This window comes from Oryx dammah, unplaced genomic scaffold, assembly GCF_014754425.2.
Source record: "Oryx dammah isolate SB20612 unplaced genomic scaffold, SCBI_Odam_1.1 HiC_scaffold_4, whole genome shotgun sequence".
Lineage (NCBI taxonomy): Eukaryota > Metazoa > Chordata > Mammalia > Artiodactyla > Bovidae > Oryx > Oryx dammah.
The window spans coordinates 2,328,370-2,341,278 of record NW_024070188.1 but is presented as its reverse complement, the minus strand read 5'-3'; the positions used below and the strand labels follow the sequence as shown (position 1 = coordinate 2,341,278).

The following is a 12,909-nucleotide window of genomic DNA, read 5'->3' as shown; positions in this document are numbered from 1 at the left end:
AGAAACGATGGTATATTCCTTGTGTAAGAGGACATAAGATGGTGCTAAGAACATAGATTTTAGAGAAAGTCAGAGCTAGCTTTAAATTCTTGGTGGGTGATACTGGGAAAATGACTAAACCTTCCTAAATGTCAGGTTCCTAGGTTAAAATAAGGAAAATAAAAATTAACTTTGCAGGAAACTATTATACATTTTAATGAGTTGATGTGTGTTAAGTACTTAATGTCAGGCACTTAGTATATACATTTGATAAACAGTAGCCTATAAAACTACGGAGAAGGCAATGGCATCCCACTCCAGTACTCTTGCCTGGAAAAATCCCATGGATGGAGGAGCCTGGTGGGCTGCAGTCCACGGGGTCGCTAAGAGTCAGACATGACTGAGCGACTTTACTTTCACTTTTCACTTTCATGCATTGAAGGAAATGGCAACCCACTCCAGTGTTCTTGCCTGGAGAATCCTAGGGACGGGGGAGCCTGCTGGGCTGCCGTCTATGGGTCACACAGTGTCGAACACAACTGAAGCGACTTAGCAGCCTATAAAACAAAGCATGTTCTTATGGGTCCAGTTTACGTTTTAGCATTACCTTTTAACATTTCCTTCCAATGTGAAAATGCTGCACAAATCCAAACTGTTCATGCTCATTGTCCTTAGATGTACCTGTGGGTCCTAGCTTCATGCTTCTCCATATGGCCCCCGTTTCCATCTTTTTTTCCTTTTAATGGCTCATTTCAAATCCTCTTTTCTTTGAAAGTACTAGTCTGTCTGGTACTTAGTCCTCTGCCGTTCAGTTTAGCACTTAATATTATACTTATTTTCCCTGTGTGTTAACCTTTGATGAAGTAGTCTTCTGGAGGGCCAAGGGAACTATTTTTGTGAAGAAGCAGTTTAGTAGAAGGAACATTGGACTTCGAGTCAAAAATTCTTGCTTCTAGCATAGCACCAGCTCTTGCTATTTGCCTATCCTTGGGCAAGTTTCTGAATGTGTTCTCTTTAGGTAAAATGAGGATAATACTTTTAGGATTTTGGTGAGGATCAGATGAAATACACGTTTAATAGAAAGGACTGTGTAAACTACATAAAATGTTACTTTTGCATCTGCCTTGCACTTCATGGCATGTGTTGCAGATAGAAAGTGTTAATGATCATTTTTTTTACTTTCAGAATTTCCTGGAATCGAAGACATGCAATTTTTTTGTATATTTAAGAAAGTATAATTAAAAGATTATGATGAAAATGTTATAGCTATTATTTGATTTTGTAGAAGTATAATTTAATATTAAGCAATACTTGGTTTAAAAATACTTAAGTTTTAATGTACTGTAGTAGTGTAATTTATTAGATTTCATATTCCATCCTATTGTTTTTGTTCAATTAAATAAAAAATATATCTTTGTTTAATCACAACTGATCATCTTTCTTTCCCCCTTTACCTTAGACACCAACTTGAAAGAGAGTGGTTTAAGAGGTTTCTGTTCAAAGGCAAACCATATATGGTAATAGGCCCAGCTGGCAACATTTTTTTTATCCTAAATTAGACTTAGAAGAGAAAGAAGATGTGTAGAGATTTTTTAAACAAAAATTTGAAAAAATTTTAATATAGTTTAATATAGATTTTAAATATATTTTTCTAAACAGTCCCATCTTGTCAACATCATAAAATTTGACTTTTAAAAAGTGGAATATTTTACATGAATAAGCCCTAGGTAGAAAGCTGTGACCCCTCAAGTTTACTGAAAAATTATATATGCTTTGCCTGTCTTCATTTAGACGTGTATTTATTAACTTGTTTTAATTACATGCCAAGCCTCTCTTAGATATTTGTAGTGAATGAAAATTTTCTCTAAACAGAGTTTTGTTAGTAAGTAGGCTTTGATGGAGAACATTTCAATAGGTTGTATCAGAATTTGACAAAATGAAGTTTTATTCAGCAGTTTTATGATTTTTGAAAAGCAGTTAGGTGTAATTGTTTTAATTTTTTAAAAACTTCTGTTGGAGTATAATTGATTTACAGTGTGTTTCAGGTGTATAAGTGAAGTTGCTCAGTCGTGTCTGACTCTTTGCGACCCCATGGAAGGTAACTTACCAGGCTCCGTGGTCCATGGGATTTTCCAGGCAAGAATACTGGAGTGGGCTGCCATTTCCTTCTCCAGGGGATCTTCCCAACCCAGGGATTGAACCCAGGTCTCCTGCATTGCAGCCAGACGCTTTACCGTCTAAGCCACTAGGGAAGCCCAACACATATATTAATTCTTTTTCACACTCTTTACCTGTATGGGTTATTATAGGATATTGAGTAGAGTGCCCGCTACTATACAGGAGGTCCTTTTTGGTTATCTGTTTTGTTGTGTATAGCAGTGTGTCTGTGTTAATCCCAAACTCCTAATTTATCCCTGCACCTCCCCCCTCCAGTGTTTCCCTTTTGGTAACCATAAGTTTGTTTTTGAAATCTGTGAGTCTGTTTCTGTTTTGTAAATAAGTTTACTTTTATCATTGTAAAAATTAGAGTCCACATATAAGTATTGTTGTATAATATTTGTGTCTGTCTGCCTCACTTCACTTAGTATGACAATCTCTAGGTCCATCCATGTTGTTGCAAATGACATTATTTCCTTCTTTTTTATGGCTGAGTAATATTCCGTTGCATTTATGTACCACATCTTCTTTATCCATTCCTTTGTCAGTAGACACATAGGTTGCTTCTGTGTCTTGGCTATTGTAAATAGTACTATGAACATTGGGATGTTTGCGTCTTTTTGAATTATGTTTCTTCTTGATATATCCCCATGAGTGGAATTGCTGGATCAAAAGGTAGTTCTATTTTTAGTTTTTTAAGGAACCTCCATAGTGTTTTCCATAGTGATTGTACTAATTTATATTCCCATCAGTAATGTAGGAGGTTTCCCTGGATGTTGTAATTTAATGCTTTATTTTCTATATACAGATTTTAACCTTTTTTTCAATTATGAAAAGAAATTGAATATCCACATAGAAAGTTTATGTGTTCAGTTTCAAAAATAAAGGTCAGTTGGCTTTTTTTTTTTTTACTTTATTAAGGTAAAGGTAATTAGAGTTGTTAATGATAAAATTCTTACTTATCACAAGAGTGATAAGACAGATTCCAGTCTGGGAGAAAAAAGTTGTTAAAAGGCATATCTTATAAAGGACTGTTACCAAAATATACAAGGGGCTCTTAATACTCAGATATAAGCAAGTGAAAAACTCTGTTAAAAATAGGCAAAAGACCTGAATGGGTACCTCACCAAAGAAGATATGCAATATCCTAATCAGCTTAGACTGCTACAATGACGTGTTGTAAACTAGGTGACTTAAATAGCAGGTACTCATTTCTCACAGTCCTCGAGGTAGGGATATTTAAGGTCATGGTGCTGATAGGTTTGGTTCTTGGTGCGGACCCTCCTGGTTTGCAGGTGGCCACTTTCCTGCTGCCCTCACCACAGCAGAGAGAGAAGGAGCTCTGATTTCTTTTCCTCTTCTTATTAGAGGTATTAATCTCATCATGGGGACCTCACCATCCTGACCTCATCTAAACCTGATTATTTCCCAAAGGCCTCAACATATGAATTTTGAAGAGACACATTCATTTCATACATTCCACCCTTGTGCTCATGCACAATACTTTTATTCCATGTAATCAGCCCCCAAAATCTCTTCTGTTTCCAGCGTCACCTTTAAAGTCTTTTAAATATCATTTTAATCAGATAGGTGAGACTCACAGTTTAATTCATCCTGAGGCAAAATTTCTCTCCAGCTGTGAACCTGTGGAACCAGATGTGCTTCCAAATACCGTGAAGTAACAGACATACAGACACTCAAATTTGAAAGGAGGAAAAAAAATGAAAAGGGTGATGAGTTCCAAGCAGATCTCCAAAACTTAGCAAGACAAATATCATCAGATCTTAAGGCTCGAGAAGCCTCTTAAGGCTTGTTAAACCTCTTTGGTTTAACACTCTACCTTCGAGACCCACTGGGGTAGAAATCCTGCTTCAAGGCTCTGGGTTGCTGCCAGCCGGTCTGTTGAACTCCTCCTCCAGTATGAAATGAGGATGTAGCCCTGATGGTCTCAGAAGTCGTCTCAGGGATCATTCTTCTCTCCTTTTGGAGAATCCGTAGCACATTATGTAGAGAATGGCTCTGTGGGCCAGTCCTGTAGGTTCTGAGCAGTTCCTTGGCTTGCCTGCCTTCTGCTCCTTCTCTCTCCCCTTCAGTTCACACGGCAGTGTTTCTGCTAGAATGGCTGATTAGGTCCATGGTTCACATGCACACTCATCTCTTTATTGAATGGTTGTTCAGCTTAGTATTACCCTTAGTTGTACCTTTAGTATTCTTTTCAGAGCATGCTTTCTGATTTTTTGTGGTATGCATAGGTTTGAGAATTTTTCCAGATCTTAAGTTTAAGATCTGGTCCCTTTTTGCTTAACATTTTTTCTTAGTCCATTTTCTCTTCTCCCATCTTACTATTAATAAGCAATCAGGTGGAACCAAGCCACTCTTTGAACACTGCTTAGAAATCTAAATATCCAGCTTCATCCTTCCACAAGCGCTACATTCCACAAAACACTGGATCACAGTTTAGTCATATTCTCTGCCGCTTTATTGACAAGGATCACTATTTTTCCATTGTCCAATAATGTCCATTTCTAAGACTTCACCAAAGCTGTCTTTTACCATCCATGTTTCTACCAGTATTCTGATCATGTTTATTAGCTCTCTAAGGAGATGGAAGCTTTCTTTTTAACTCTCCTCATTTCTTTCTAAGATCTCACCAGAATCACCTTTAATGTTTATATTTCTAGCATGCATCTCAAATCTCCAGCCTATACCCATTTCCCACTTCCAAAGCTACTTCTGTCTTTTTGAATATTTGCTGAAGCAACACCTCACTTCTCAGTATTAAAGTCTGTCTTAGCGTAAACTGCTATTTTAAAAACTGTATAGACCAGATAGCTTAAATAACAGACATTTATTTCATACTGTCTTGGAGGATTGGAAGTCAGACCAAGGTGCTGGCAGGTTCAGTTCCTTCAGATTCTTCACCCTGAAGAGAGTGAAGAAAGACCCTCCTCGTGACTTGTAGATGGGTGCCTTCTCACTTTATCCTCCCATAGCAGAGAGAGAGAGAGATTGAGAGAGAGAGAGCGTGCATGCAGTGTACACAGAGGCAAGCACTCTGCTCTATTTTTTTCCATCTCAGAAGGATTCTTGTTCCATTGTGGAGGCCCTACCTTCATGACCTCATCTAAACCAAATCCAGTGTTCCCACCTCCAAGTTATATTGGAAATTAGGGCTTCAACATATGAATTTTGGCAGATCCAAACATTTAGCCCATAATTTACAGATGGCAAGTAAACAAACATGTGAAAGATGCTTTGCATTATCATTAGGGAACTGCAAATTAAAACAACGAGGTATCACTGCACACCTGTTAAAATGGTGAAAACCCAGAATATCAACAGCATCACATGCTGGTGAGGATGTGGAGCGAAAGAAGTCATTGATTGCTGGTGAGAGTGCAAAATGGTACAGCCATTTCGGAAGACAGTTTGGCAGTCTCTTACAAAACTAAACATACTCTTACAACGCAATCCAGCATTTTTACTCTTTGTTATTTATGTAAATAGGCTTAAAGTTTACATCCACATGAAAACCTGCACATGGATGTTTATAGCAGTTTTACTTATAATTGCCCAAACTTGGAAACAACCAAAATGTCCTCTGTAGTACACCAAGAAAATGGAATAATCTTTGATGCTAAAAAGAAATGTGCTATCAAGCCATGGAAAGACAGAGAAATCTTAAATGCATATTACTAAGTGAATGAGATAAATCCGAAAAGGCTACATGCTATATGATTTCAAATTATGTGCCATTCTGGAAGAGGCAAAACCGTGGAGACAGTAAAAAGATCCATGGTTGTCAGGGGTTAGGGGTGAGGGAAGAATGAATAGGTAGAGTGCAGAGAGTTTTTAAGGCATGAAACTGTTCAGTATGATACTGTGATGGTGTATGTATGTCATTACACACTTGTCAAAACCCATGGAATGTGCAACACCAGGAGTGAGTCTTAAGGTGAACCATTGCCTTTGGGTGATGATGTAATGTTACAGGGTCATCATTTGTAACAAGTACTTTTCTCTGGTGAGGGATATTGATAATCAGGGAGATTGTGTCTGTGTAGGTCCAGGGAGTATATGGGAACTCTGTAGTTTGCACTCAGTTTTGCTGTGAACTTCAAACCACTCTAGAAAATAAAATCTATTTTTAAAAATTCATGTAATGGAAAAAATTTTTCTCATTTTAGCTGTTAGGTCAGGTCTTCTGACATCTGCTGGTGTATTGCAGTTCAGTTGTGACACTAACCACCTGAGTTTGTGTCAGAGTCCACAGGTGTAAGGGCTTGGTCTCCAGCAACACATCTGAGTACCACTCAGGCACCAGCTGCAAGTCAGGCTCCTGGGCAACCCATACTTACGGCCAACTGGCTACAAATACGGGAGTTGCGAGGCCTCCCCCAGACCGCCCTCACTTCACAGGCCAGGTGCAAGTTCAGACGTCTCCAGGCCGCCTGAACTTCTCACCAACTGCTTATAAATGTGGGAGGTTACTGTAACTTCTCTCAGGTTTCCCAAGATGCTGGAATGACTCAGAACTCAGGGAAGTGCTAGACTTACACTTCTATTTAAAATCGTATAAATCAGGATCAGCTAAACAAAGAGACATTTGGTGAGGTCCTGAATGTAGAGCTTCGTGCACTCCTCTTCCCTCAGAATTGGGGCTTGTGGATGGGCTAACCAACTCAGAACTCACCTGTGCTTTGGTGGCCAGTGTTTTTATTGGGATTCCAGGAGAAGGCGGTGGCAACTCACTCCAGTACTCTTGCCTGGAAAATCCCATGGACGGAGGAGCCTGGCGGGCTGCAGTCCATGGGGTCGCTGAGGATCGGACACGACTGAGCGACTTCACTTTCACTTTTAACTTTCATGCATTGGAAAAGGAAATGGCAACCCACTCCGGTACCCTTGCCGGGAGAGTCCCAGGGACGGGGGAGCCTGGTGGGCTGCCATCTGTGGGGTCGCACAGAGTCGGACACGACTGAAGTGTGTATCTATTACTTAGCAGCAGTAGCAGTATGATGAAGACATGATTGATTAAACACTGGTGGTTCAGTTGGTAAAGAATCTGCCTGCAGTGCAGGAAACCCGGGTTCGATTCCTAGGTCAGGAAGATCCTCTGGAGAAGGGAATAGCAACCCACTCCAATTCTTGCCGGAGAATTCCATGGACAAAGGAGTCTGGTGGGCTACAGTCCATAGGATTGCAAAGAGTTGAACACAACTGAGCGACTAACACATGATTCAACTAAACCTCCAGCCTTCTCCCTCTTTCCGGAGTTTGAACTGGGCCAAAGTTCCTAGTCACATCTGGTCTTTCTGGTGACCGGCCCCCTACCTGTCCCATTGTCTTAGCACAAACTCATGTGAAATAAGGGGCTTAACAAAAACAGACTCTTATCAGCAGGGAAATTTTAAAGGATTTAGAGGCTCCTACCAGGAACCCAAGACAGAGATAAAACAGATTCTTAATTATCTAACACCAGGTTTTAAAAATGGTAGCCCTTGAGAAACCTGATAATATTTTGTTTGCTTTATTTAATTTAAAGATATGCCATGGAAAGCTGAGATGGCAGAAAAGTTGTTTAGACTTTATAGCTATTTAAAAGTTAATACATCATACAGTTTGAATTTTATATTTATGATTTTATGCATAAATGTGTTTCTTTGTGAAAAAGGAGAGATGAGCCAGTAGGATTATGTAGGATCCTTTCCAGTTTTAAGGCTCACACTGTCTAATAGATGACCTTATAAAAAGATTTTTTCTGGACTGTGGTTGCTCTCTCAGACTCATTTTTCTATCTGATAGATTATTTCAGAGTGTACTCACTTTCTCCAAGGAAATATACTTAGTTACGTTTTTCTCTTGCAGATTGATTATACCGGAACAGATCCTTCCAGTCCCTGCTATAAATGTTTGTCTCCGAATGTTACACCTTGTATTTGTACCATTAACTTCACACTGGAACAGTCATTTGAGGTCTGTATTCTAAGTAATGTCTTGGAAAACCCATGCTTTAAAAAATATTGATATTAATTATTTTTTACTGGTTATTTTCTTGTTGAGATGTCGCTTTAATTTATTGAGAGTCAGTACACTTTTGAGGAAGATTATTTTGTTTAGTTAGCGAATTATGCTGTCTGATAATTAAATGCATTAATAGTTTATTCTAATTAGTACACAATAAGCAAAATTTGAAACCTATTTCTGAAAAATTTTATAACTGTACAAATCACTTTTGTATCAAGATTCTATCTACATATGTTTGTATTTAAAAAATTATTGCTCAAACTGTTTTGACTACTTTTAATACCAACAGTTTTTACTTTAGAAAATAAATACTAATTCACACATTTAATTGCATCATTTTTTAATCAGATCTGATGCTTTTACCTTTAACATAAGTGCAAACACTTAGTAAAACCTTATTGACAAGCAGTTAGAAAACTCTCCACAAGGTATGCAATGTATGTGTGTGTGTGTGTGTGTGTGTGTGTGTGTGTGTGTGTGTGTGTGTGTGTGTGTGCGCGCGTGTGCGTGGTCTGCGTGCTTTTTGCATTCACACTTAGCTGTCATTCTTGGAAACTGAACCAGATGGTGAAGGACACACAGATTCAGAGTAGTCATGGCTAGACCAATTTATGCTCTCCTTTACCTGGAAATTGAACTTTTAAAATGTATTGTTTTATTCTTCAGGGAGCAAAACTACTTTAATACAGGCCAATTTTTTGAACTTTTGTAGCTATGCTTTAGATTTTTTTAAAGGTACTGATGACTTTTGAAGTCCCTGGTAGATGGTTGCCATCTAGTGGTTATGGATGCTCTTGCACTGAGATAATGGACAATAAAGCTCCCTTTTTAAAAATTATAAAAATAAATTAGGGAGAAGACAGGAATTTAATTATTTTGTTTTAGCAGAAATAGCATAAATATAAAACATCAGAAAAGTTTGATTTTTTTTAATGTGATGGACAAACTATAAAGATGCATTAAGTTCTGCTTTTGTCAAAACAGGCAGAATTAAAGACATGGACAAGACTTATAATGATTTGGAAGCTCTATTAGTTTCCTCTCCCATTCAGAAACACTTAGGGTTTCAGAACTTTTCTTCCGTGAAGGTGATTGTCCTCAGATTCACTTTTTTTGTGGGTTCTGTGTTCTTTCACAAGCCCAAATTTGAATTGGACTAAAACCTTTTCAGAGAACAGAAATCAGCCAACAAAATAAATGAATAAATAAATAAAAGGTTTCTATGTAAATGGTTTCTTTATATAGACTGAAAAATATGCATACTTGACATTCAAAAATCAAGCCTTGAATAAATGATTGTGTATATGAAAACAGCAAATCAGATAAAGCAAAATATTATTGAAATCCTTTTTCTTTTCTGAACTCCTTTTAATCAAGGATAGATTACAGATTGTAGAGGTAGCAATGAGAAAGGAGAAAATAGCTAATGTTTCTGCCATCTCCAAAAATCTTAGTCATTTAAGATGACTACATGGCATCTTCTAAATAATTATAGTGTATATAGGTTACTCTTCTTTCCTAGGATCTTTCCAAGTTGACTCCACTGCATACGTTAAAGTATTTTGCTTGATTATTAGAAAATGACTTCTGTTATCTTTACTATTTATAAATTCATTCATTATTAATATTACATAATATCCTGTTGAATTTACCATGTCCCAATTCAAGTTCAGCATTTATTTTGAGCAATAAATGAAAGCTTGACAATTATATCATTGAAAAGTTGATGCTAGTTGGATAAAGACCAATCTGAATTACAGAAAAAATTTTTAAAAGTTATTTATGGATTTTAATTGGAAGATAATTACTTTGCAATTTAAAATTGAAAGTAGATCAAAGTAGGCTAATACATTTCATGAGAGCTTTTTTATTTGTTTGTTTTAATGTAAATAGATATCTTTGAGGTCTTTCAGGGTATTTCAGAGTTTACTCTTGGATTTTTTGGAGCATGCTTTCTTTAACTTTATTTCCAGTTCTGGCAGAATTCACCCCCAGTACCTGTTTTAAGTTATCAATATTCTGAACTAGTCCAAATTACATAGTTTTTATATATGCATGAAACTTTGTACTTAATAGTTTTATATGAACATTTTTTCCCTTTCTCTAGGGCAATGTGTTTATGTATTATGGACTGTCTAATTTCTATCAAAACCATCGTCGCTATGTAAAATCTCGAGATGATGGCCAACTAAATGGAGATCCTAGTGCTTTGCTTGTAAGTAAAGTGATAGAACATGAAACTGGTGCTTTAATAACTAAGAACATGTGATAATTGTGTTGTCTCATTTCAGTGGGATCTGTCAGTTCTCATTTCAGTAAGAAATGATAGATATTAAAATGTTAAATGAAATTAAAATATTGCTTGTCATTTTTCATTTGTTCAGTGAGGGTTTTAGTTAAAATTTTTTTCTCTGGAATTTGCAGAGATTAATGATTAAGAGATTAATGATTTCTTGAGGCCAGAGGACACATTACTTCCTGCTTGTTTCTCATAGTATCATTGGGATTTTTGCTTTGTTAACTCCCTGGCTTCAGCTATAAAGAACCTGCCTGCTAATGCAGGAGACACGGGTTCCACATCCTGGGTTGGGAAGATCTCCTGGAGAAGGAAATGGCAACCCACTTGAGTATTCTTGCCTGGGAAATCCCAGGGGTAGAAGAGCCTTCAGTTTAGTTCAGTTGTTCAGTCATGTCCGACTCTTTGCAACCCAATGGACTGTAACACACCAGGCTTCCCTGTCCATCACCAACTCCCGGAGCTTGCTCATACTCATGCCCATTGAATCGGTGATGCTATCCAACCACCTCTCCTCTGTTGTCCCCATCTCCTCCTGCCCTCAATCTTTCCCAGCATCAGGGTCTTTTCTAGTGAGTCAGTTTTTCCCATCAGGTGGCCAAAGTATTGGAGTTTCAGCTTCAGAATCAGCCCTTTCAATGAATACTCAGGACTGATTTCCTTTAGGATTGACTGGTTTGATCTCCTTGAAGTTCAAGGGACTCTCAAGAGCCTTCTCCAACACTGCAGTTCAAAAGCATCAATTTTTCTGCGCTCAGCTTTCTTTATGGTCCAACTCTCACATCCATCCATGACTACTGGAAAAACCATAGCTTTGACTAGACGGACCTTTGTTGGTGAAGTAATGTCTCTCCTTCTTAATATGCTGTCTAGGTTGGTCATAGGTTTCCTTCCAAGGAGTAAGCATCTTTTAATTTCATGGCTACAGTCACCATCTGCAGTGATTTTGGAGCCCAAAAATAAAGTCTGTCACTGTTTCCATTGTTTCCCTATCTGTTTCCCATAAAGTGATGGAACCGGATGCCATGATCTTAGTTTTCTGAATGTTGAGATTTAAGCCAACTTTTTCACTCTCCTCTTTCACTTTCATCAAGAGGCTGTTTAGTTCTTCTTCACTTTCTGCCTTAAGAGTGATGTCATCTGCGTGTCTGAGGTTATTGATATTTCTCCCGGCAATCTTGATCCCAGCTTGTGCTTTGTCCAGCCCAGCATATCACATGATATACTCCGCATGTAAGTTAAATAAGCAGGGTGACAATATACAGCCTTGATGTACTACTTTCCTGATTTGGAACCAGTCCATTGTTCCATGTCCAGTTCTAACTGTTGCTTCTTGACCTGCATACAGATTTCTCAGGAGGCAGGTAAGGTGGTCTGGTATTCCCATCTATTTAAGAATTTTTTGACAGTTTATTGTGATCCACACAGTCAAAGACTTTGGCTTAGTCAATAAAGCAGAAGTAGATATTTTTCTGGAACTCTCATGCCTTTTCAATGATCCAGTGGATGCTGGCAATTTGAGCTCTGGTTCCTCTGCCTTTTCTGAATCCAGCTTAAACATCTGGAAATTCAGTTTATGTACTGTTGAAGCCTGCCTTGGAGAATTTTGAGCATTACTTTACTAGCATGTGAGATGAGTACAATTGTGCAGTAGTTTGAGCATTCTTCGCCATTGCCTTTCTTTGGGATTGAAATGAAAAGTGACCTTTTCCAGTCCTGTGGCCACTGCTGAGTTTTCCAAATTTGCTGGCATATTGAGTGCAGCACTTTCACAACATCATCTTTTAGGATTTGAAATAGCTCAACTGGAATTCCATCACCTCCACTAGCTTTGTTCGTAGTGATGCTTCCTAAGGCCCACTTGACTTCGCATTCTAGGATGTCTGGCTCTAGGTGAGTGATCACACCATCGTGATTATCTGGGTCGTGAAGCTCTTTTTTGTACAGTTCTTCTGTGTATTCTTACTGCGTCGTCTTAATATTTTCTGCTTCTGTTAGGTCCGTACCATTTCTGTCCTTTATTGAGCCCACCTTTGCATGAAATGTTCCCTTGGTATCTCTAATTTTCTCGAAGATATCTCTAGTCTTTCCCATTCTATTGTTTTCCTCTATTTCTTTGCATTGTTCACTGAAGAAAGCTTTCTTATCTCTCCTTGCTGTTCTTTGGAACTCTGCATTCAGATGGGTATATCTTTCCTTTTCTCCTTTGCCTTTAGCTTCTCTTATTTTCTCAGCTGTTTGTAAGGCCTTCTCAGACAACTGTTTTGCCTTTTTGCATTTCTTTTTCTTGGGGATGGTCTTGATCCCTGCCTCCTGTACTATGTCACGAACTTCCGTCCATAGTTCTTCAGGCACTCTGTCTATCAGATCTAATCCCTTGAATCTATTTGTCACTTCCACTGTATAATCATAAGGGATTCAGGTCATACCTGAATGGTCTAGTGGTTTTC

General features: G+C 38.1%; 1 protein-coding gene across 1 annotated transcript in view; it reads left to right on the top strand.

The window, feature by feature from the left end:
- TMEM30A (transmembrane protein 30A) overlaps positions 1–12,909 on the top strand; it is a 39,349-nt gene that overhangs the window by 14,219 nt on the left and 12,221 nt on the right. The window contains exons 2-3 of the mRNA XM_040239050.1: positions 8,005–8,112; positions 10,271–10,378. Coding sequence (XP_040094984.1) covers positions 8,005–8,112; positions 10,271–10,378 — 216 coding nt within the window. The remainder of the gene's footprint in view (positions 1–8,004; positions 8,113–10,270; positions 10,379–12,909) is intronic.